The sequence below is a fragment of the Octopus bimaculoides genome, chromosome 4, assembly GCF_046866305.1.
Source record: "Octopus bimaculoides isolate indiv1 chromosome 4, ASM4686630v1, whole genome shotgun sequence".
Taxonomy (NCBI): domain Eukaryota; kingdom Metazoa; phylum Mollusca; class Cephalopoda; order Octopoda; family Octopodidae; genus Octopus; species Octopus bimaculoides.
In genome coordinates this window covers 87,358,721-87,386,303 of record NC_142931.1, presented here as the reverse complement: position 1 = coordinate 87,386,303, position 27,583 = coordinate 87,358,721, and the positions used below count along the sequence as shown (strand labels likewise).

The following is a 27,583-nucleotide window of genomic DNA, read 5'->3' as shown; positions in this document are numbered from 1 at the left end:
TTATAGGATGATCAACTGTAATTTGATAAAATTTATTGAATAAAATGTAATTGAAGAAGTTGTTTTCTGATGATTCTGAAGAATGTGTAAATCTTTTCATTAAATTCATACATGTATATTGAAAAGATTTCGAAAGTAATTTTAATTGTGCAAATAAATACATGGAAGTAAGAGGATAATAAGTAGTAGTAATAATAGTAGTAATGCTAATAATAAAATATTGATGAAGATAATGATGACTTCTTTATTAGTAATAATTTCTTACATTGTTTTAAAGCCTGAGAATTTTAGAGTGGGGAAACTGTACCACGTATGCCTTTCCCAAAAACATTAGCAATGTAAATGAAGTGAAACAGCCCTGACTAGGATTTAAACCAGGTTATGGATCAATATTAAGAAGCTTACCTCTATGTTATACCAACTCGGCCTTTACAAAATAAAAATAACTTCCTATGACTGTGAACCAAACCAATGATATATGAATGGAGGATGTACAGCTGGAATCAAATTTACTCTATAGATGAGAGGCATAGCCAATGCTGATGGGATCTGAACAGAGAAACCTAGGACAATGAACTAAACAATTTCTAACATAGGATCAAGGCCAGGAATTGGAAGAGAGACAGTCAATTATATTGACTCAAGTACTTGACAGGTACTTTATTTTATTGATCCTGGAGGGATACAAAGCAAAGTTAAGTCTCGGTGGGATTTGAACTCAGAATGTGAAAACCCAGAACAACACAAAACTTCTGTTTCATGTTCTAATGAATCTGCTAATTAACCCCCCTCTACTGAACTAAATAATGTAAAGCATTTAAGTTGACTTCCTCATCTCTTGATTTTTTTCTGCAGCTACTAGAGCAATAAATGAAACTGGCAGGATTTGAACTCAAAACAAAAAGATACCTAAGTAAATACCATGAGGTATTTTATTCACTGATCTACCAATCCTGATAGTGCTTTATTTCAAATTGGTCACAGAATGCAAATTTGTAATAGAGTCAATAAGAGTTGTCCAGGGTATATTCTTACTTAGTACTATGTAAATAAACGAAGATACTTAGTATGTTGCTCTACTGCTTCTGCCAACTTGGAAAATAACAAGTGTTATCTTTTGACTGAACACAAGGATAATTTTTGCAAGGGAAAAGAGCTGATTAAATAGAATCCAATATATTATGAGTTACTTATTTTGTCAATCCAGTGGGGAGGAAAAGCAAAGTTGATCCTAGTAGGAGAGGAGCTAGGAATTGAAAGAAACAAAACTACATACTGTAACACATATAGACTATTAACTCAGTTGCCTCCACCATGATGATGATGCTGATGATAAAGACAAGGATGATGGTGATTTCTTTCATTGGCACAAGGCCACAAATTTGTAACCCAGCACATAAATAGGTGCATATCAATTTTAGAATCATGAAAGGCTAAGTTGACTGATGGGTTTGAACTCAGAATGTAGAGGGGGTAGAACTAAACATTGAAAGCTATTTAGTTTGATATGCCAATCCACCACCTTTATAATGATAACAACAAAACAGCAACAACAAAAACATGATGATGACAAGAAAGCCAAGTTATCTTCAACCTTTGGTTTTTAAAAAAAAAAAAAGTTAAATTTATTATTTACGGTTTGATATAAACCATTATTATTACATTAAATGATAGTTGCATTGGTAATTTTGTCTTATGAGCTGAGAAATGAAAAAACAATTATGAATATTATTTATACTTTATATTTAACTTAATTTTTGTTTAACTATATCTATTGTTTTTTTCTGTTGCTCCAATTTGTCTTTAAGACGTTGGATTCGAGCTAATTCCGGGCTGAGTCCCACATTAAACTTATTCAGTAAGGCACTATGGTGTGTACGAGTAATATTTGCTTCTTGATCAGTTTCGGAATACTTAGGTTGTGTTGTGAATGAATTGTCATTTGCTGAAAGATTTACAGGAGAAGGCTGAGAAAGAGAAGACTTGGGGTTATTTTCAGTATCATCTGGGGAATTACCACAAGGATGACAGACTTCTGTCACATCACTCGAAGCAAAAGTTTGTTCTAAGTCATCTTGAGAATACATAGAAGCCTGGCTTGTTTTAGAAAAAGGTGACATATTTGATTCAGAAAAATTATCACATTCTGTAGAGTCTAAGGATGGTGAAAGTGGTTGTTGTAAGGATACAGATTTTGAGGGGACTGATTTTATTACATCTGAACTATTATTAACTAAAATGGGTACAAGTGAGCTCAGTGGGAGCTCTGTTACATTATCAAATGCCTTTTCACAATCATGTTTCTTAAATATATTATTTTCTGAGAGAACATCATATTCTACTGATGGTTCCTTTATAATTTTGTCCTCATCTACATTATCTCTAACACATTCCTTTATCATATTACTGCATGAAAGTAGAGAACCCGTTGTAAGAGGTAATTTTGCTTCATTGGTAATATTTTCTCCATCTGTGCCACATGGACACTTAACTTGTAGTTCAAGAACATCATTTGAGTGTTTAGAATGAATCTTAGAAGTTTTCTTCCTTTTTTTCCATGCTTTATTTTGAGCTATTATTTTTCTTTTCTTTCTCAAGCATGGTAATTTGATTTCTTCTGTAGCTTCCATATCTGTTTGTAAATTACTGGAATGATCATCCATGAGTGATACTGAATTATGAGAAGGGACTTTAGTATCCATTCCTGCTAGTCTGGTTGTCTGTGTAGATAAACGATATTTACCACGTCGTTTTGAGGATTTTCTTCTCCTGAAAGATTTTTTTGATACTTGCAGAATGTTGTGTCTGGCAGAAGAGTTTTTCAAGAGACTATTATCACAGGGAGGTATTCCAGTCTGATAAGTATGGTCATAATTTAGAGTCTCAGAAACTGGCCGTACTTTTAATTTTGCTGGACGCCCTCTTTTACGGCCAGGAGGACTAGAAACAGTTGTTGAAGAATTACTTAGGGTGGAGAAGCTATTCAAAGAGGTTTGGTATTCATTTATTTTCTGGGTATTAATTAAATCAGTGCAAATGTTTTTTATATCCAGTGTATCTTTCAATTCAGTTTTACAAGTTACAAAATTTGGATTCGAACTGCAGTTACTCACAGTCGTTGATATAAGTTTTCTGGCAGTCTTAGATTTTATATCAAAACTATTTTCAGTAAAGTCATGATCTTTGAAAGGCTGCCGAGCTATTTTTTTCCAATTGACACGTTTCTTACAAACACTATTCAACTTTGAAGAACTCAGACTTAGCCGAACTTTTTTCTTACGTGATGATGCCATATAAATAGCATCAATGATATTTTGAATATTCGATTTCTTTGGGCACTGAAGAACTGGTTTAATATCTTTTGATATGTTTCCCTGATTTCGAGTTAGTTTCTCTTGGATTTCTATGATCAATGAATTCATTGAACCAGAAGACTTTACCTTTTGGAGCTTAGCCTTTTTCCTTTTTCTTTTTAATAATGGCTTACCAAACTGAGTTTTTACACATGGTTTCTCTGAAAGCTTTAAGGAACGGTCTTTAGGAGGGCGTCCCCTTTTCTTAGGAACTTTTCTTTCTTTCTCTGATTTTTTTCGTGTGATTAGCCTGTCATTGGGATCAAGCATAACAACACGATCAGTAGTAGTTGGTTCATTATTAAAGGATTTCACTTCTTCTAAAGAAGGAGCATGTTCATAATTAGACTGTTTCTTAATATTTTTCTTAATGGTTAATTTTGACATTAGATTATTTGTTAAAGCTGAGTTAATGGTGTTATTCATGAAACACTCATTTTCTTTTAACAGCTGCATTTTCTCATCAAAAGTTTTCCGTTTTCTCTCAATATTATTTTTCCCAATCTTTTTCTTTTTTATGATAATCTCACTTTTTGATGGTAACAGTAACTGTTCAGGACATTTTGTAAGACAAGAAATATTCCTTTGCTGTGAAATAGTTGTTTTCGCTAAACCTTCTATATTTTTATATCCCAAATTCCTTGGCATAGGAACCAACTGATTATTGGAGTTGCCTTTGAGAATTCCATTTTTACAAGCATCATTCTGATTCTTTGTAACTGGAATCATATTAGAACTGCTATTCATAGAGAGAAATTTTTCTTTTGGAACTATTTCATATTTCAGTTTACCAATAATGCTGTTTTCAGTAGAAAATGGTAGTGGTGGTAGTGGTGATGGTGTTATCAAGGCACCAGTATTTGATATTGCTGCTTTGGAACTCAAAGCAGCATTATTTGTTGCTTTTGAAAATGTGTTCAGTGAATTTGGCACACTTTCATTACCACAATTATTATTGAAAATTGGCAAGCTTTCCTTGTTTATATCTGCATACGAGTTTGTATAATTTGCTGTTATTTTGTCATTAGATAATTTAAAATAATTATGTTCTGTATCTAGAGTTTGAGAATGAGTATTAAAAGTCTGGGAAGAATTTGGCACACCTGGATTGCCATAAAATTGTGGTTTCATCACAGGACCATGAATAAAGTTTTCACTTCTCAGTTCTGATTGCTTTATCAAAGAAACATAATTCCTTGAAAAATGTTTCATTTGAGGATTATCTGACTGTATAATGTTTTTATCACTAAATTCAGTTGGGTAATCTAAGTTACTTGAGTGCAGAGAAGCTGGTTTTTCACTTTTGATCGTTTGATTATCATCTTTTATGAAAGGTCCATTAGAAGGACGCTTAAACAAAGGTAAGGATCCAACATTTGATGCTGTTTTCATGAACTGCTGCCTGCATCTTTTTGAACATTTTAGAGACGTGACAAGTCTATATGGAAGATCGTTTAAATCTACAGAGCCACAGTAACCAAGTTCTGACAATACAACACAACAGTGAATACTTCGAGCTATTTCAAATAAAATAGTATAGTGGTTTATAGATTTTCCATATTTGGATGACTTAGCCAACATACAGCTAAATAATTTACCGAAAGACAATTTTCGATTCTTTTTAAGCCCTGCTGCATATCTTGTACGGTCTGGTAATGATGGTGTCATATTGTCTGTATGATTTTGAAGCAATGTAGATGATAATTGTGTGTTTGTTTGATACTGAGGTTGTAAGTTGGGTGGATAGGGATCACTTTGTACGAAACCATATCCATCTTCTCGTTCAAGTTTAGGAGGACTCATATCTCCAGGAACGTTTGTTGGTGTACAATCATCAAAGAATTCTTCTCGTTCTTTTATTACCAGAAGGTTTGAAGAGGATTTTTTCTTTTTATTTGAATTTTTTTGTTTTGATTTAACAGGGGAAAAACCTGGTGCAATCGTTAGCTTTGGGGGAGAAGAATATATCTGACGTTTAGAAGGTACTGGAGGTATTATCATGTCCCGAGAAAGAATTGGGCCTTTATTAGAATCATTGCAAATCTCTAGAGTGTTCTGATTAATACTTACATTCCTGTGTGGTAAAATATTTGATAAAGTTTGTTTATAATCTGTAATACTAGTAGGAACTGGAGGGTGGCCTGATATAAAACTAGTCTGTGAAATAAACTCTGGGGATGGGGAATGCAAAGAATAAGCTGGGATGGAACTGGAGTTCATTCTGGAATTGGAGGGTGCCATGCTCCACAATGATTGTGAAGTGCTCGTTAATTGTACTGGAGAGAAAGGAACAGTAGATTTTATGGAAGCAGGTATATCATATACTTTTGGAAAGGATTTCCTGGCCCGTGGACCATAAGGTCGTTTAGGATCGACCTTCTTTTGAGAAATGGATTCACTCTTACTAAAACTTAACCCAGAAGACGTATGAGGCACTGTTGGTGAATTTAAAGAGGTTTTAGCAATGTCCACAGAAGAAAAATTACATTTTAGTTGATTTGAACCATTGTTTTCAGATAGAGAACAATTCATACCATTGTTTACAAGAGTTGAAGGAGGACATTTCTGTGTTAAACAGGCAGTCTTTAAGTTACAGCTGCCTGTAATAATTTTAGAATTTTCTGATGTTCCAGTAATATCTCTATTTCCTCGGATGTTCTCTACAGATTCTCTCAGTTTAGCACACTGAGTAACATAGTCACTTGCATTCTCTGCAGATTTTGGTAAAATAGAGACATGCTTTCTCACATGCACATTTGTTTCTTGTAAATTCCCTACTTTATTTGCTACAGTCATTTTGGTGGCTATTGGGAGAGGTGCACCAGAGAATTTTTCAGAGTCAGATGAATCCGATTTGACTAGTATCTTATCATGAAGGGGTGATGAATTAGATGTTACTGACTGATTAATTCGATCAGCTGGGTTAGCTGCCTGAGAAGCAATTAGCTTGTTTTGACTTGATGAAATAGCTGTTAGAGAGGGATTTATTAGTGATAAATCGCTGGTACCAGATGTTGGAATGAGTAAATATTGTTTAGGTTGCATTTTAGATTGTGTTTGTGAACCAGTAGTTAATATAACCATTCCAGGTTTATTATTGGAAATTTGATATAAAATTTGATTGTTATCAGCAACTGATGTGGTGGTGGTTGTTGTTGTTGTACTTGATGTTACATTAGATGCATTGCAGTTAATTTTTACAGAATGGAAGTCAGCTGGATAAGTTTTGTCTGTTACTAACAGTAGCTTCTTAGTTCCATTTGTTGGGGAAGTGATAGTGATTAGGGAGTGAATATTTGATTTAATAGCTGCTGGTGTATGGGGCTCAGCTGGAGATGAAATAGATAAGCCTGTCTGTGTAGCATCTGACTGTGACTTGAGATTTGTCTTTGTAATAGTTGAAGTTTTTTTAACACGAATAAATGGCTCTGCTGGTGCTATAACTTTTACTGCTCTGGGTTTTGACTTTCTAAGGCGAATGTGGTGATGTTTATTCTTATCATTTTCACTTTTCTTTGGTCTCCCGCGCCGAGGCTTGACATTTGTAGCAGGATCGCTTGAATTTTGCTCCATTTTAGTTTTATAGCATCACAAAGACCTGGAAAAAAAAAATTGAATGATTAAAAACATTGCATTTGTAAATAGATTTTAAAAGCTCTAACAATAACATAGGATAGAATATAAAAATTTAGTGGAGAGCTGCCTACAGATTGATCTCCTTGTTGAGTTGACTGATTGATTGTCTTAGCAACACTATTTCTCATTTCCAAAGCCAACCTTTAAACTGTTATCACAGTTTCTTATATCATAAACTTGTCTAGTCACTGCCAAATTGAGAATTGAACCTGCAAGCTTTCCCTGATTGTATCTCTTTTGCTAAGAGGATTTCTATTGACAAATTGGCTCTGTAAACAATATTTCCATGGACAAAGATCCTGTATCTGCTACTGGGTTTGCATCTAAACCCACTCAACACAAACAAGAAAACTCTCCATGTATTCACCATCTCAAACTGAATACCATAAGGATACAGTGGTCATATAGGAGTGAGTCCTGTGATTATTTAAAGCTCATCAAGTTGATCAATCCTGAAAATGTTTCTGCTACCATCATACTAAAAAAAAAATGTTCTGAAGCTGCCTTCTATCCTCATCAAATCCCTCTCTCTTTCTAGGAAATACACGACAATGAGTTTCATTCTCAAAAATGGCAACCTTACCAGGTATCCTTCCACTTCCAAAATCCTTGAAATAAAATCTTTTATTACGCTTTATTTATTTGCTTACTCAGCAATGACTAATTTTTCTCTTGTTTTGAGATTTCAACAAAAGTAAACATGTTGCCCATGATATCAGCATAAGAACCACCTTCTAGTAAAGAATGTCATCTCTTTGATAGGAAATTTCTTGTGAGACTACCATCCTAACACGTCTGCTGTGTCTCAATGTTTGGTTATATCTTCCACAATCTCACCTTCTGTACATTAATCACTTGATAGTTGTTAACTACTAATCATATCCTCTTATACAGATGATACACAATTTTCCCTTAATATTCTAAAATGAATTAATTCTTAAATACACACACACACAATCATTTTAGATTGCATCAAAATCAGGGCAACCAAGTTATAAGCAAGTTTTCATTAATTAATATTGTTACAATGTTCTGTTTTGCACTCTTGACTTTTCAACTGCAACTAAAATTGTTTCTGTAATGTTACTAAGCAAAGCTGCATTCTTATTCTAACATTGTTTAAAATTAAATGCATATGTCTTTGGTTTGGCCAATGAGGATATTTCTAAACCAACCAGTTCACATATAAAACTAATTTCACAAGGCTGAGAACAAAGACAAATTTCAGTTAAGATACCTAACCCTTTAGCATTCAGATTACTCTGTCAAACATAATACATATTCATTCATATTGATTTGAATTATAAAGCTTTGAGCTTTCAATGATGTGATTGCTTAAGTTTTGAATAGCATTATTAGGTATAAGTGAGAAGCCTGATTTGGCCAGTTTGAATGCTGAAGGGTTAAAGGTTTCTGTTTTCTGCATTTAGTACCCATCTTCAGATTATGAGTCAAGGCTTGGATAACACTCCGGTAGAGTCTATGTAAACTCTGTATTCAACTATCTCAACAGGCTATTTTGTCCAAACCTGAGTCAATAGGGAATTAAGTATATTAACCAAGAACCTTGCTGATGGCAACATGTAGGACTGGCAGTTATATTACATCTGGAGACTGAGGGTTTAGAGAGAGTAATCCACATACAGTATGGGATTTTGGGGGTGGGGAAATATAAAATTAGTAAATGTAATAATTTTTTGGATACAACATTCTTTATAAAGATACCAGCTTCCCTAAGTTTTCTTTAAATCTCATAGCCCCAATTTTTTGATCTACTCTCAGAGCTGCAAATATAAAATTTTCATTATCATCAACTTAATGAAAATATAGCAGCTGCTTGCTTGGATGTGCATGTCAGCAGATTGACTGCTTGTCAACACAGCCATATTACTATGTTTATATCTCTCTTCATCTATTATTATTTTCCCTCTAACTTCTGTACTATAATGACCATTTAACTCACCCTTACTCTTGTCTTCTTTTATCTGACCAATCTTTTTACACATCTTCTCTGCCTTAATCTCATTCTCTTCAGAATGTTTTCCCCTCAATTTACTGGCACAACTTTTCTTACTACTCTTTCCCTTTCTTTATATAGTTTAATTCTACATTAGGTGTGTGTGTGTGTAATGACCATTGGTTTCCCCATTCTCAGTCCATTACTCCAACCACTCTTTCTCCTTTCACATTCCTGTAGTATAACCGCAAGAAATCAACAAAAAAAATATCATTTGGCTTTTTATATTAGTGATCATAATCTAATTAGCACATTTTTAATTTCTGTACTTGTATGATTATTTTACAATGTCTGCATTTTATATTGTATGAACAAAATTTATATATAAAAAAAAAAAAATTGACCAAGTGAGAACCCCCACTGCATAACTAGTTGACACCAGTTTAGTTACTAACAGATGGTTTATAACTTCCTTTGGGCTCACATTTTTTAAAATTCATTTTAGTGTTGAGATTATAGGTCATAAGAAGAAAACTAGATATGGTTCCCAAAAAGTAACTTGATTGAATTAAGAATATTTACTTTCATTGAAACAATAAGGAAGAGTTTGAAGTTTTTGCTGCAACAGTAAAAAGCAAACATATAAATGTTAAAATGAATATTATCAGAACTGAAAAGTAGTGATAAAATATATCATGATATCTACAAAGAAGAAATGGATTTAATTTCTAGTTGGTTTTCACTTTTTATTCACTTACGGATTCACTTTCAATATCTAAACAAATACTCTTTATGTAAACTTTTACCAGTCACTAAAAAGAAAGAAACTAATGCTGTATATACAAGTCTAATTAATTGGTTCAATAGATTTAATTTGTTGATGTTCTTCGAAACTTTATAGAAACATAAACAAAGCTGAAGTATTTGTTTAGGTACAGAAGTATAAACAGTAAATTATATTGTAGCGTTTGTAATGTAAAATAAGAAAAAAAAAAATACTAAAGAATTAAGAAATACTACAGACCTGTCAAAGCCTATTGAAAAGTCACACAGTGAAGTGGCTATAACATTTACAAAAAAAAAAAAATTAGCAAAACCAGCTGTTGCTTAGTAAAATGAGGGAAGCATAAAACATCAAGCATGCTGGATTGGCTACCTTGGATCAACTCAATAACAACAATTTATGTTTCTGAAGCCCGGAGTAGAATGAACAGTTGTTCACTTTACTTTATTATTATTTGCAATTCAGTTAATTACTTGAGTAATAACTGTTTTCAAAAGCTAGACAGAGACACAAATCTCATAAAATATACCATTCGACAGTATAATGCAGAAAAGTTAACATTATGTAAAACTTAATTTCTAATAGGAACAATTGAAAAGTACAATAATAGATTTGCCATTTTTATTAATAATAGTTAATTTTCAGAACAAAGCTCTAAAAATAGTACCATTAGAACTCATTTTGGCTTAGAGATGCTGAGAACACACTTCATTCTCTAACAGTATCAGAAGGATGACTTGGCTCTTCTGGAACAAGTCAACTCCATGCTATTCACAGAGAAAGAAATGCTATCTCAACATCTCTTCCATATACTATTATTATTGCAATGAACTGAGACAAGCATTATAATTTCAGTAAAGTAAAAATTAAAAAACCACTACCTAAATTTTCAGCACCAACAAACCTGTGATTGTTAAAAAAACCCAAAACATATCCCTAGATTCTTGTATCTAATAAAAACTACTGTGCTGATGAAGCTTTTGCAAACAAGAAACAGAAAATTCTCAGAAGATATACACCACAATGTTTACAAACAACCAACAAATAAAAACTCTAGAGCATGACTGGTCTTATTCTATCACACTCAGATGAAAAACAAAATCAGTACCATCTGATTTCAAACTAAGAATGCAATGATATAAAACTAAATACTGAAAAGCTTTTAGCCTGATGCATTTTGCTAATAGACACAGGCAAGGCTGCATGGTTAAAATGCTTGCTTCCTAACCATATGATCTCGGGTTCAGTTCCACTGTGTGGCACTTTAGGCAAGAGTCTTCTACAATAGGCCTGGGTCAATGAAAGACTTGTGGATTTGATAGATGGAAACTGAAAACAACCTACTGTGTGTATATACATGTTGATCCGATCAACGAAACAGCCTGCTCGTGAAATTAATGTGCAAGTGGCTGAGCACTCCACAGACACGTGTACCCTTAACGTAGTTCTCGGGGATATTCAGCGTGACACAGTGTGACAAGGCTGGCCCTTTGAATTACAGGCACAACAGAAACAGGAAGTAAGAGTGAGAGAAAGTTGTGGTGAAAGAGTACAGCAGGGTTCGCCACCATCCCCTGCTGTAGCCTCGTGGAGCTTTAGGTATTTTCGCTCAATAAACACTCACAACGCCCGGTCTGGGAATCGAAACCTCGATCCTATAACCGCGAGTCCACTGCCCTAACCACTGGGCCATTGCGCCTCCACATATATACATACATATGTATGAATATATGTGTGTGTACACCCTTGTCTAGACATCACAGGACAGTTGTAAATGAGTACCATCTTCATACAAGCGAGGTTGTAGAAAATCTCTCTGATCCATGGAAAAGTGCATGTAAAATGATGATGATGAATCCATTGTCACTTCAATAAAACATAAATGTAAAAAAGATGACAATTGGAAAATTACTGAAAATATACAGAGTGAAACCTATCAATACAGGTGCAGGTGTGGTTGCATGGTGAGAAGTTTACTTTTCTGCCATATGGTTCTGGGTTCAGTTCCACTGCATGACACCTTGTACAAGTGTCTTCAACAATAGCCTTGCACCAACCAAAACCTTGTAAATGGATTTGGTAGACGGAAACTGAAAGAAGTTGATTGGGTGTGTGTGTGTATATAAATAATCATGTGTGTGTGTGTCTTTGTGTATGTATTTGTCTCTCACCACCACCACTTGTTGGTGTGTTTACGTCCCTGTAACTTAGTGGTTTGGCAAAAAGAGACTGATAAGTACCAGGCTTTACAAAAATAAAAAGTACTGGGGTTGATTCATTTGACTAAAGTTCTTCAAGACTGTGCCCCAGCAGAGTTGCAGTCTAATGACTGAAACAAGTAAAAGATATTCAACTCGGGTATTTATTTTTAATCTCATTAAAATATAGAAGATTGGTCATCTATGTGATTATCTGACTTGGTAGAAATAGCAGTTAACTCTCCCTCATATCATATTGTTTTAATAAAAGGAGAGGGACATATTGCACAATGTAGTCGTCTTAGAAACACTGAGTATAAAAAGAACAATGGATTGTTGTAGATGGAATGACTTGATCATAGGTTGTAGTCTTAGGAGAGAAGTAAAAACAACAAATGCAAATGAATTAACCAAGCTTCAAATGAAAAATAAAAAAGCAAAACAATGAAATTGCTAATTGGAAAATAATTTGAATATTTTTAAATACATAATCACTTTATGAAAATTTTTTATCAACTAAATGAAGATTATGATTTAAATGAGCATACTGGTCATTAAAATTTACAAGTTCTGACCCTTTCTCTCTTGGAGTTCATAGTTATGTGGGTAACTAGACAATTCCAACAGTGCTGGTGGCATGAAAAAAGCACCCTGTACAAACTGTAAAGTGGTTGGCATTAAGAAGGGCATCCAGCCATAGAAATTATGCCAGAGAAGCTACTGGAGCATGATGCAGTCCTCGGATCCATCAGATCCTGTCAACCTGTTCAACTCATGCCAACATGGAACATGGCATTTAATATGTACAATCATTTTGATGTCCATATTTCCCTACTTGCATTGGTCAGATGGAATTTGTTGAGGCAAATTTTCTATGACCAGATGCCTATGCTGTCAACTCTCTTGTTTCCAAGCAAGGTAATATTTCCCACGTCCAAACATGTTTTTATGGAAGATTGAAAATTAACAGTATTGCATGAGTAATGCTCATTTACAAATGTTGCATGATATCAAGGAGACACAGATACACACATTTGTACAAATATTTGCAAATATCGAACAGTGAGAATGGGTGCTCGACACTGCAACCTTCACAATTGTTCAGGTATACTGCATGGAAGTGTTGGTACTCACCTCCATTTTGGATGAGAATAGATGAGATTGAACAGGATTTCAAAATAAATACACAGATCATGGGAGGTAACTAATAAGAATACCTTGTTACTTCCCTTGTGTTAGACCTGGATTTTTGCAAGAAATTGTGTTCATAAATTATATAATTTTCTTATGCAATAGTATTCATATATATATATATATATATATATATATGTAAATGTATTGCTTGTGTGTGTGTGTGTGAGATTAAATATACTTGGTAATCTTCTGCTCTGAAAGAATTTTTTTCTTGGAAACTGGAAGTTTTCACTTTCTCTTTGCTATATTTAATGTCTCTGACTGTCATTCACTCCACCTCCAGTTACTGTTTCAAGTCTCCCACTACCGATATGCCCTCAAACAAAGACAAAGTAAATTGAAAATTATTTTATATCAAAGAATTATAAATATCTAAAACTCTTAAAAATATAAGATAATAATTTCCAAACATGTGCATGAAACTAATACAGAAAAAAAATATGAAAAAGAATAAATGAAATAAACTTCCTAGAAATAGCTTCCAATTTAGAGGTGACAACATTGCTAAGATGAATATGACTCTTTTACCTACGTCAAACTTCTTGGTATTGTTTATATATGTATATACAAATCAAAATTTTTAGACCAGACTTTCCAGGCTAAATTTCAACTATTAGATGGATACTACATATGAGGAGCTGACATTCAAAGTATAATTTAAGGTATAATATCAATTAGTAGCAGAGCTCCTAATGACTTCTTCAGTGAATGAGGAAGAGAAACAAAAGACACCCCACCAAAAAAAAAGTACTACCAATTATTCAGTATATGCATCAACACACATTCCGCCAAGTTAAAATGGTCCTGTAGCTCTTGTCAATACTTACATGTGTCTACTATCATTTGCTAACCTTCATAATAATCACATTCATCACAGTACTCTGTGTTGATTTTTTATACTCTGTGTTGATTTTTTAAACTTCTAATTAGGTAATTCAATCTAAGCAACGTTTTGAACCATGAAGAATTTGTATTGAATTTTTGCAGAATTTTGAATTTTTTAAAAACATTTCTTTTGCAATTGTCTGATTATACAGACATAGACTTGCCCAAATGCATCAATAAATTAACATTGATATTTTTTTCACCATTGATACAATCATCTGGAATTGAACTGTCAAAGTGTGATATTCAAGCAATTTTGCAATTCAACTCCAAAAAGGGATGTAAAGCAGCTGAAACTGATCGTGATATCAATGAAATGTTTGGTGAGGAAATGACCAGTGAGTGGTCAGCTAGAAAATGGTTTAAACGATTTTGCAGTGGAGACCTGAGCCTTGAAGATCGTGAGCGTAGTGGACACCCATCTATCATTGATGACAGTCAATTAAAGACCATCATTGAGAAAGATCCACATAAAACCATGAGAACTGGCAAAAGAACTTCAAGTTAGCCAAACAACTACCTGCAACTATATGCATGCGATTGGAAAATCAAAAAGGCTCGACAAATGGGTACCACAGAATTTGAATGAAAATCAGAAAATGTGCAGATATGAAATATGCTTGTCACTTCTCTGTAATCAGATTGATCCATTTCTCGATCATATTGTAGCTTGCAATGAAAAGTGGATTCTGTACAATAAAAAAAAAACATTCTTTGCAGTGGTTGGACCAAAATGAAGCACCGAAAACCTTCCCTAAACCTGAGCTCTTCAAAAGGAAGGTTATGGAGACTGATGGTGTACTGCTGAACTCATCCACTATAACTTCTTAAAACTCAAAAAAACCATTACTGAAGAAACATGTTGCCATGAAATTGCCAAAATGAATGAAAACTGCTACTCCTCCACCCCAGACTGGTCAACAGAAGAGGGCCAATCATTCTTCATGACAATGCTTGATCACATGTTTCACTAATGATGCTCCAGAAGTTGAGGGAACTTGGCTATGAAGTTCTTCCTCACCCAGCTTATTCCCCAGACCTTTCTCTTACTGACTATCTCTGTTTCAAGTACCTTGATGGTTTCCTGCGAGAGGAGTTCAAATATCAAACCGATGCTGAAAGTGTGTTCAAAGAGTTCATCAGTTCCAGAACTCCAGATTTTTATGTTACTGGAATAAACAAACTTGTAACTCATTGGCAAAAATATGTTGATTGTAATGGTACTGACTTTGATGAATAAAATTTCTGCATTGTTGAAATATATTGTGATGAATTTCATGTTTCAAAACATTGCTTACTTTCTACTCAGCCTGACAGTTTAATCCTTTAGCATTCACATCATTCTGTCAAAAGTAATGCTTATTTATTCACATTGTTTTGAATTAATCATGTTTTGAGATTCTGATAAGGTAACTCTTAACTTTTAGAATGATATTGTAAGGTTGGTGTGAGAGGCCAGATATGGCTAGTTTGAACATAAAACAGGTAGAATATTTTAGCTGGATATGGCCAGTTTACATGCAAAAAGGATTAAGATTATAAATATTAAAATGAAAATGATTAATAACAATAATTTATACATACAGAACTGAAGTAGAAACTCAGTTTGACCTTAAATAACAAATTAATTGCAAAGCATAAAGATTTCAAATGGATAAGTTCATCAAAATCCTCCAAAATCACATTGTTCATCATCTTCAGCTCTGAATAAGTTGTAATCATCAAGGAGAGTGATATCAATGCTAGGCCTTTCATCATCATCATCTCATGTGTATTCATCTTCTGTCCCATTAAAATGCATTCAAAATTCTCTTTCTTGAAAGATTTAATAATAATGTCAACTTATAATTTCCTTTCATAGATTAAAAATAGTGATGGAATGTGCATAGTGCCTCCATTCATGCAGGATTTTACCCTTCATCATGAATCCAGTTAATTTTGTTTTCACCATGTTCGTAAATGGTTTATTGACATCAACAGTGAACTGTTGTAAAATACTCACAAGTCTACTAAGTGTTACCCCTATGTAAGTATTTTGCAGTCAGACCTTAACAGAAATACTCTTCACTAAATGTGATCTAAACTTATTTCAGGTGAACAAACCTTCTCCTTCCTTTCATAGACCAAGTTGTAAATGCCAAACTTCTTCAATCTATGTTCATCCATTGAGTCTTGTGGCTGCTTACATACAATTCTTTTTGGAATAGCTTTCTCTTAAAGATAACCATCTGAGTACCTTTTTGTGCTTTCCATCAGTACCATTTGCTACAAAAGAAAGAACTACAGGAAATCTTATTTTCTCATGCTCAATAGTTTTCTCCAGTAAAATTTCCTATTTAGTTTGCAGATCATTTCTCTGGATGTCGAGATTAACAGAGGTTTCATCCATGTTTTCTCTGTATCATTATCTCTAACTGTCCTTCTGATTTCTGATAACAAATTAAGGAAATAGAAGTAACATACTATCTGGATCAGTAGACAATTTTTGTGCAATCTTACCTCATAAACTCTGTGCCCTGCTAAAATTTGCCATAAAATCTAAAATTTCACCCTTTTCTGATTACTTGTGCATACAGTTCAGAGGTTCCATGAGATACATATTTTTTTTCATCTTAATGTTTTCCAAGTACCTTCTCAACATCTTTCATTTAACATTGTAAGGTTGAACTTCTTTCCTCAGAGATTGTTGATTATATTATAAAAAAGTTTGACAAATTTTAATCTTTCACAAATTCATCTAAATACCACATTCTCTTGTTGCTTATATTACTATCTTCTCAACAACAGCAATAGTTTTAGTTTGAATGTTACTGTACAATTGATGTTTCTCCTAGGAGGTATTTTTTCACAAAATGACAGACTGTATTCCAGGAGTGTTGTACAGGAACTAATATCAGATGTCCTACCAAGTGAGACTGTGAGTCAATTTTGACTTGACTTTTATACAGCATTTCCATTAGTGTGTTAGAAACAGGGACCAGTAAATGTTACCTTTTGTAACTTAACTGACAACACTGGTACACTGCTTCACAATTATACATACATGTATGAAATGTAGGTTGATGAAGCAACAAGTACAGGTAAATGCATATGATCTAGTTTATGTAAGAAATGCTGTATTTTGTATCCCCCTAATTATACACTACAGTAATTGCAACACCTTTTTGATAATGGACCAAAGAGATCCATAACCCAATATCTTTGTGAATTGTATGTCAAAAACACATGGAGAAAATTAATTTTTTACCATCAAATTTAGACATAGGATAATCCCTTGACCAACATTGATCTGTTGCCCATGGTCAACTTTAATTTCTGTTCCAGTAAATATAGTATTTGCTGTGCAGCAAATAGATCTCACTTCATTAGCTGCATAAATTTGTGCGAAAGTTCTTATAGAACATTTAAAAGTAATACAAGTGTGAGATTCCTTTTCAATATCTTACATTCATTACTGATGAGAAATATCATATGTCTTCGTAATTTGATAGAAGAAAGGTTTTTCACTCAATATACTCAAAATGATGGAAGGGAATTAACATTCTATTTGCTTGCAATGGTACAATGACAGTGATGATGATGATGATGATGATGATAATTCTAATTTTGGCACAAAACCAGCAATTTTGAGAAGAAAGTGTTAGTTGATGCTATCGACCCAGTATTTGACTGGTACATTAATCTACACTGGGATGGAAGTCAAAGTTGATTTTAGATGATACAGAGCTGAAAGAAATACTGAAAATCAATTTTTCTGACACTAAGTACAGGGTTTTCTATCCAATCTACCAACTGGTTCCACTAGAGTTATATGTATTTTAGGCTTGTCAATTACGGCCGTTTTTTTAGTTCACTTAAGTTTGTTCCTGGACAAAACACTTTACTTCTCAGGATTAGAACTTCTTCATACATTAAAAGTTTCTTCTATTTAATGGTGTTAATTGAAGACATGCATCATCGTGTCAGCTTATTTTCCAATAAGCTTCTATCAGTTATTAGAATCAGAATAATAAGAAAGAATTAAAATCTTAAGAAAAAAAGACCACATATCAATGGATAAATGCTCATATTCAATATAATAAATAGTAGCAGCTTACAAGTGGAAAGGGAAATTTACAAACATGGATTAAGATGACTTATGATTTACCATTATCATCAATAATGGCTAACATTTCTTCAGAACCCTTGAAGTAGTTTGGCTCTAGAGACTGTTGCACTAAACTTGCAGTGTGACTTAGACATGTGAGTAATATGAACTCTATACATAATTCATTATGAAAAACGAAATAAGAACCAATTAACATTCTTTTGACATACTAGTGCAGCGAACAAAGCAACAGGAGTCAGAATATCTTACTTTTTGAAAGGCCAGTATACTCTATGTAGACGCTGAGTCTTATGGACACTGCAGGTGTTATGAAAAGTATTTAATTAATACAAAATTAACCTCTCAAAAATGTATTCAAAGATTAATAGTTATTATCGAATGCTCACAAGCAAAATCTAAATTCATTGACTTAACCCCTTCAATTTTGACCTAGTTCTGGTTCTTATAAGAAAGCTTGTAATTTTTAAGTTCATATTGAAGTCAAAAGTTTAGTTAGTTTTATGTAAGAGGTTTTTGTTAAGTTACAAACCAAACATCAGCTAAATAACGAAAGTTACTTCACTAAATCCCTCAAAATTCTTGAATAGTTTTAAAAGTAAGTGTTTTATTCTAGAATTATGGTCAAGAATATAAAGTCAGAATAATATTCAGAAGTAAGAACACAACTGATATGTGCTCCATGCATTTGTCAAAGAGCAATTGGAAAGAGGGAAAAATCAAAACTCTTAAATAAGACTCAGAACAGAATAACAGTTCCGATTGAAAGTGAAAGAAAATAATAGCAAAAGAAAGTCAATAGTAGTACATGATGTGAAAATGAAATTGTCATGCTTGAAAGTTTTCATTATAGGAAAAGACTCACAACAGAAACTAACAACTGCAAATGCAAATTATAACGTGTATCATTTACTGAAAACTCAGATTTCAATATAATACAGCTGCCATAATTGAAGTGTGTCTAAATATACTTATTTGACAAGTTAAGTGAAACATTCTGCTTTGAAGTCTTGTTAATATGAGGATTCAGTTTTTTTAATAGCAATCCAAATTTCAATTCCTCACAATATCTTTTGCTGGTTTCAGTCATAGCCACATTGGAACATTGCCTTCAACACCTCTATATATCTCAGTCTGGTGCTTATTCTATTAATTTCTGCTTGTCAAATCATTAAGGGACATAAAGTGGTAATATACACTGCTTTTTTTAAACCAACATAAACAAACACAGTCAAGAAACAGATACACATATGAGATTCTGCAGTTTTTGTCTACCAAATTCCACATGCAAGGTATTGGTTAAACCAGCATTGTAGTACAAAATACTTGCCTAAGGTACACACAGGAAATGAATCCAGAACCATAAGGTTCGGAAATGAACTTCTTTACAACACAGCCATACTTGTGAACAATTATCTCAATTTTTCCACTAATTGTACTCACCAGTATTTAACTATACTTAGTATTCTAAGACAGCTGTTTTAATTATCTCAATACACTCTACTCTTTTACTTGTTTCAGTCATTTGACTGCGGCCATGCTGGAGCATCGCCTTTAGTTGAGCAAATCGACTCCAGGACTTATTCTTTGTAAGCCTAGTACTTATTCTATCGGTCTCTTGCCGAACAGCTAAGTTACGGGGACGTAAACACACCAGCATCGGTTGTCAAGCGATGTTGGGGGGTGACACACAAACACACACACATATATATACATATATATGATGGGTTTCTTTCAGTTTCCGTCTACCAAATCCACTCACAAGGTTTTGGTCGGCCTGAGGCTATAGTAGAAGACACTTGCCCAAGGTGCCATGCAGTGGGACTGAACCTGGAACCATGTGGTTGGTAAGCAAGCTACTTACCACACAGCCAAACCAATCGTAAGGTATCTAAAACAATTTGTATTAAAAGATCAATAATCATCACTTCATACTGTAAAATTCAAGTGGAGTCTACTTCAATTCTGATTGTCACTGGTTTTCCATTGAATTCTTCAATTAAATCAAAGCTTTAATGAACAAATGAAGATATAAGTACAATCAAGGTATTAATCATGATTTGGATAGCAACATAATTATACACTGATATCATCCTCATTTTGTGCCTATATTCCATTCCAATTTGACAGGATCTGAAAGGTCAGGGAACTGTGTTGGGTTCTCACATCTGGCATGGTTTCTATGGCTGGTTGCCCCACCTAATGTCAACCACTTTACCGAGTGTACTGGGTGTTTTACGTACTATCATCATCAGTGAGACTGCCAAGCAGCTTGCAAGAAAAGTCCTTGATATATATCATTAATGATTTAACCTACAGTTATTTTCCTATTTATGTCAACAAAATCATTAATAGACAAGTCCTTGGCTGTTTCTCTTAATGAAATACAAATATAACATTTCAGGTATACTTTACACATGCATTTATTCAATTTGAGGGGAGGGTTTTCAAAATTTCTACCTTATATCTTATTGCTTCCTGTTCATATGTTATTGCTCAATAGAACTGATTCTTCAGAATTTATTTCATTGAGATTATGATAATTGGTTTCACATCTGCAATTTCAAACCTCCATATTTTTTTCTTTTACCTTGGGTCACTTCATGACTATCTATCTTTCTAAGGTCAAATCTAACTTTCTCTATTGTAAATTTTAGACAGTTGCCCCAGGTACCACAAAGTCCCACTCTGTGGAACCTAGGGCAAATGTCTTCTACTGTAGCCCCAGGTCAACCAAGATCTTGTGAGTGGATTTGACAATGGTGATTTAATTTTCATGTATCTATTGAACCCTTTGATAACAAAACCACCTGAGATCTCTTGATTTCTATAATACAGAATCACTTATTTTAATGTGTTCACATCTAAGTTAAAACTTCTCAATGTGATTTTATATAAGAAGGTTTTTCTGCTGAATTATGCAGAAATTAGCTATTTTACTAAACCTTACCAAATTTTAAATTATTTTCTTAAAAAAAGCACTACTGTAAATGCCAGTCCTTTGATTTGCATTCATCATTTAAAACCTCCAAATTCAATTGATGCCCTCATTTGTAACTGGTTAACTATAAAAAAGGCTCAGGTGTGTGTGTGTGTGATCGGGGACAAGTATATAGAATGCAATAACAGCTTTTACGCACACAAAGAACTAATGAGAGAGCATTTGCACCAGTCATGTAGGGCTTACTGAATGGGTACACAATGAAAAATTCCCAAGAAATTTTTTAGTAGTGTGGCTTGCTTGATGATGAACCTCATTCCTTATGTAGCCTACTTCTTGTAAAAAGATTACCCATGTCTGATCTAGACCTGCTAGAAATAGTAACCTAATTTTCTTCTGTCTTAACCCTTTAGCAATCAGGTTATTTTGTCAAATGCAATGCTTATTTACTCACATTAGTTTGAACTAATTACTCATTATCTAAAATGCTTCAGGATTTCAATGATATGATTGTTATTTTTAGAATTACATTGTAGGGTAGATGCAATAGGCCAAATCTGGCCAGTTTGAACAAAAAAGAGGCAGACTATTTGGGCTGGATTACAGCCAGTTTAAATGATAAAGAGTTAAATGCACAAAAGACGTATCAGATAATATAGTTCTAGATACATTATGGCTAAATAATAGAAGAGATGATCATGGTTGGAATCCTTTGATTAAAGAGTCTATTGGGTCACAGTTGGATGTTGGGACTGAACAGCAATAACCAACAGTAAATAAGTGTAATTGTAAACTTTACATATATATATAAAGGATCTCCTTTTGGGTCAATGACAAGTGAAAGAACTGGCCTATGAATGGCATAGAACATTCACTGAGTTAGCAGTAGAGTGGCTGAATATTCCATAGATATGTGTGCTTTGAATTATGGTTGCAGTCAATCTGGAGTGTTCCCAAATAAGTTTTGATTATCCAATTTCATTTGCAAGGCACAAGTTGGCCCAAGGTTACATCAAAATACACTTGCTTGAGATGTCACACATTACGACTTGACCCAAAATCTCACAACTGCAAGGTGTACTTCTTAACCACTTGGACATGTGTATGTATTATACATTCACCTATCGCATCTCCATTGCTAATGGCATTTTAATTTTTTAACACTGTAAGCACTGCAGTAGTTGTGTAGCAGTTTACTCAAAAGTTTCAATAACAATAATGTTGAGATTTGATTCTAATAAACAGATGACGTTAAATTTATTTTAAATAATGTTTGGAGCCTAATAATTTCTATACCAACATCATTATGTTACTTGTGATTACAATGAATGGCTATCTCTCTGTCTGAGGAATGAACCCAAAACCATGTGCTAAGGAAGCACGCTTCTTACAGCACAGCCATGCTTATATATATATATATATATATATATATATATATATATATATATATCATCATCATCATCATCGTTTAACGTCCGTTTTCCATGCTAGCATGGGTTGGACGGTTTAACTGGAGTCTGGGAAGCCAGGAGGTTGCACCAGGCTCCAGTCTGATCTAGCAGAGTTTCTACAGCTGGATACCCTTCCTAACACCAACCACCCCGCGAGTGTAGTGGGTGCTTTTTATGTGCCACCGGCACAGGGGCCAGAGGAGGCTGGCAATATAAAGATATACTTGTTTCAATAACTGAACTGTGGCCATGCTGGGGCACCACCATGAAGAGTTTAGTTGTTGAACAAATTGACTCCAGGACTTATTTTTAAAGTCTGGTACTTAGGTACTCATTCTATTGGTCTTATTTGCCAAACAACTAAATTATGAGGACGAAAAGAAACATCTGTTAATGGTGGTGGGCGACAAATACAACACACACACATATATACATACGTATATATATATATATATATATATAAATAAAAATCAATACATATTAAATATGAGCGATGGGATTCTTTTAGTTTCCATATACCAAATTCATTCACAAGGTTTTGGTCAGCGCAGGCTATAGTAGAAGACATCTGCCTGAGGAATGAACCCAGAACCATGTGGTTGGGCAGCAAGTTTCTTACAGCACAGCCACACTTGCATGTATGTATGTGTGTACAAGCAAGTGTACACCAAAGCACATACACGTATATATGGTTTGGTGCATACTTGCTGCGACTGCATATTTAAATAACAAAAGTATTACGATGATGAAAATAAATCGATGGGACAAGCCTGTGTATAGTAGAATCCAATAAAAATAAAAAAAGTCACAGGAAACTTCAACATGAGAGTGATTTAATATTTTTTTTTGTTTTCACAAACGCATAAATAAGCATTATATAAATTGTGATGTTATTGTACACAACTCATGTAGCATGTAGTGACTCTTTTACTTGTTTCAGTCATTTGACTGCGGCCATGCTGGAGCACCGCAGTTAATAAAAGTTCATATATTTATTGAATTACTTTAAGTATCGTTTATGTCATAAAAATATGACAATTTTTCCTGTGACATTTTTTTCCAAATCAAAATTTATCTTCGTTTTCTGCCATTCACACCCACTTCGACTTGAAGGCATTTTGGTCGAAGAAATCAATCCCAGTACTTATTTTATTGGTATCTTTTAACGAAATAGCAACAAACCGACACTGGGCTTCTTTCAGTTTCCATCTTCCAAATCCATTCACAAGGCTTTAGTCGGCCCGGGGCTATAGTATAACTGATACACCAATGAGTGTGTTTCATTTGATATCTGGTTCCAAATGGTTTTTGTTCTGACTTTCTGCTACGAGGAACTTTTCAATACATTTATAGCATACAAATAATTCCAAAACTGTTCCATTATTCCAGTTACTTGTCCGAAAACTTAGCCCGGCTGCAAAGTTCATAATCCAGAATCAATTGTTCTCCTTCGTATGATGCAGAGAATTTTTTACGGAGAGAAACAATATAGTTGTCGAGCTAACGAAGAGGGGTGTGTATCTTACAAGGTTACTCAACTTGCTAGAAATAGCAACCAAATTCTCTCCAAATCTGTCTTAAAAAGTGAAGGTATTACTAGATAATGTAGAAAGATTAAATGGTCAAGGCAGGAACGACCTTGATCATAGTTTTGTTCGATGAAGGCTGACCTGCAGTTAAAAAATATTAACTTAATATTTGTAATAAGAAAGGCGGAGTTTTGGAATATGTGTCCCATATCTGACGAGGAAGGTAGCTCCCCTCTGTATATATATACCTGTGTGTCATAATAACGGTAGATGCGACTGTGTAAATGCTTTCCCAAAATTCAATTTTTTTTTTTTGACGTCCAAGCCCACTCATTCATCCAATCTTTTCCGTCTCCATGCAGGAAAAGGAAGGACATTAATTCCGAAACTCCGCCGAAGAAACATAAACAACCTAGAATACAAAGAAAGTCCTTCAAACGAGCACGCCAAATAGCTAGATACAAGCATTAATAACGACAGAAAGGAGCCGAGGGTTTCACGTACTTGTAACAGAGGAAACATGCTAAAGATTGTACCACTATGTACCACTTCGGCAGTGTTGCTGAATGAGGACTACTATGAAAAATACTGGAAGCACAACTGATATATCATATCAGAATTGGTATATATATATATATATATATACACACACATATACTTGGAAATGGAAGGGTGGCATTCAATCAAATAAAAAAAAATTTATACATGGGAAGACGATTTAACTAAACGATTTGGGCCAAGTTGGAAAAGAAGGGCGCAATCAAGGAAGAATTGGTAGCGCATTGTGACCAGCAGTATATAACATCCGATAGTCTGGTCGATAGCCACACAAACGCACATATACTGATAGATATATATGCACACACACACACACACACACACACACTTTAGTTGTAGGCCTAAAGACGTACACAATAGTAACACACGGACACAAGCGCTGAATAGAAATAAAGGCAATGCTTAACTTAGAATTAACACCGACCTATTTGAATACAGCAGAGTATAATGACCATTCCTGCAAAAGTTTGGCAATTAGGGAAACAAAATAAGTGGCAGACTGAAGGCTCACGTAAAAAGGCAAACAAGAAATTACCAACATTCGTATGATAAAGCAAGCATCCAAGATGCAAAGGGAATTATATATAGAAGAAAAATATTACCGTTAAATTAGAAAGTGCCCAATTAGTTGTGGTTGGTAAATTCAGTTGGTCAGAAAATTTACACGTAACAAAAAGTTTAAAATATTGTCTTTTTCCTGCATCTCTTGCTCACTTCGAATAATTCATTCTTATTTATATCCTATATTGTAAACTAAGCAAAACTATTTGTTATACCTTTTCTATCAAGTTTACAGGCCTCTTGATTTTTTAATGGTTTATTGTTTTACAAACTTGTATATTAATGGACATTTTTGTTTTGATTCGGTAACTCGGGAGCAGTCTACTTATTCTGTATCGTATTTTTGTACAATAATAGAAAAAACAAACCAAATTTAATAAAGTATTGCAATCTAAAAGAATAGACTTTAAAACGAATAAGAACTGTAAAATTATTTATCAGTACGAAAAATTTGCTTATTTGATATCCAACACCTATATTGGAGACAACTAGAACACAGGAGGAGTCTCTTGTTTCGATCTGCTAGAAATGGCAGCCAAGTCCCTCTGTTAGAGCATACGCTACTGTCTTAGAACGAAATGATACAATAGATAATGTAGTCTTTGATATACAAAAAGATGTTCAGAACTGGAACGCTTTTTATTAGGGGACCTGCTGAAACAGAAGTGACCCTGGCGTGCCAAATGTTATTTTTTTTTTTAAATGACAGTCTATCAACAATTCTCTTGAGGACAGATAAAATATAATACTATAAAACCGAACTTAATTCACATTAATATTATTAGATTAAAGAACAAAAACTATCAAGTTATGAGAAGTTGAGTGAAAGAAGAAAATACTAGAAGAAATAGAAGAGAATTTATTCCGAGAATGCAGAAGGTAAATAATAATAGTTTCACACAGAATACAAGATTCGTTGGTAAGATTTATAGTAGCTTTTGGTTGGACATTGCTTTAAAACTATGCAAAATCAACAGAAAATTGATAAAGAATGCTTATTTTCTATCTAAGAAAAAAAAATTATATGAAAATATCTTAAAAGAAATAGTGTTGATTAAATTTAGTTTAGATAGCTTCTGCACGGGGTTCATATTTCGCTGCAGTAAATTATTGCACCAATTTCATTATCTCAGAATTTGCACAAATTCCTCAATTTTCTAAAACAAAAAAGATAGAAACTTTTTTTCTGTGGTGTTATTCTAGAGAATGTTTATTAGTGGTTGAGATTGAAGTAAAAGAATGTAGCCCATCAGTGAGTTGCAAGCTTAGCTCCGCCATATTTGTTATGTCGAACACGTCCGTAGCCAACAACGTATAAACTGATCAGATTAGCAAACAATCTAACCTATCTATACACGTATATGCTTACTCAGACTATTAAAATAAATGATAAAATTAAATCTATAATTAATTCAACCCAGAAAAAGTTTCTCTTTAAAAACATTTCTGCAGTAAAGCAAAATTCCATAAAAAGTATTTATATATACATACATACATATAAAACTTTTGGATCGAATTGTGTTGTCAGGAATGGAAATATAGGAAGACAAGGAAGGAAAATATAAAAAGTAACATCCCGAAAGAAAAACACACATCCAGTTAAATCAGTTTTGATTATAAATACGCGTGTGACTTTGCTTACAACTTTAATAGTAGTGACAAACAAAATGCAAAATAAATCCTTTGTATGACGATGTACCTTATGAAATATAAAAGTTCAAATTAAAAAAAAAAAAAGGCATTGTTTAAAAAATAAAATAAAATAGCAGTAACACTATCTATTGCTGATTTCTAATTAAAACACACAGTTTGTGTAAATAGATTGATTAATTTTGAGGTGAACCGAGAGGATACTTACGATTTAGTCATCTAGGTTGTTATTATTTATCTTTCAATAGATTAGTTTACTTTTAGCAGACTGAAACATACACAAAATGAGAGACGTCGCTTTCATGCTTTGTTTTGTTATCATCGACAAAAGCACATTGTTATTATTATACGGTCTGTGATAGTAGTAGAACTATAGGAAATTGAACACACAACAGTTACACATCAGCGGATAATTATTTGTTGGAACTGTTAAATTGTGTGTCATCTGTTATAGTCCCGTATGAGTGTATCATCGGCTAGTGTAAACGCACGATGGCGCCGGTAGTCAGAAATGTACATTACTAACACGTACACAGGTTTAGTTTTACTACTGTTAATATACTTCGCAATATATAGATAAATTACATGTAAATTAATATTTTATTTTATATTTTCTTACCTTAATTCACTAGTTTTTAAGGAAATATAATTGAATTGAATAGTCCAATAGTGAAAATACTGAAAACTGCTACGCTGATAAAGTATGTGTCAAGTAGAGGTCACGTTATCATTTTTCGCTTCCGGTCTCACACACTTTACAGAAACAATAAACAGAAATCTG

General features: G+C 33.7%; 1 protein-coding gene across 3 annotated transcripts; it reads right to left on the bottom strand.

Moving 5' to 3' along the window:
- Positions 1–27,583, bottom strand: LOC106870218 (uncharacterized). 3 transcript variants are annotated; one of them, XM_014916223.3, is made up of 2 exons: positions 27,422–27,583; positions 1–6,951 (listed from the first exon to the last, which is right to left on the bottom strand). In XM_014916223.3, the coding sequence occupies exon 2, from the start codon at positions 6,924–6,926 to the stop codon at positions 1,746–1,748; it is 5,181 nt and encodes a 1,726-aa protein (XP_014771709.2). In that variant the 5' UTR covers positions 6,927–6,951; positions 27,422–27,583; the 3' UTR covers positions 1–1,745. The 3 variants fall into 3 exon arrangements, with proteins under 3 accessions (XP_014771709.2, XP_014771712.2, XP_014771711.2); XM_014916226.3 differs by having other exon boundaries at positions 25,194–27,565; XM_014916225.3 differs by having other exon boundaries at positions 27,011–27,565.

Coding starts and splice junctions, on each gene's coding strand:
- LOC106870218 (XM_014916223.3), bottom strand. CDS start 6,926: ATGGAGCAAAATTCAAGCGATCCTGCTACAAATGTCAAGCCTCGGCGC.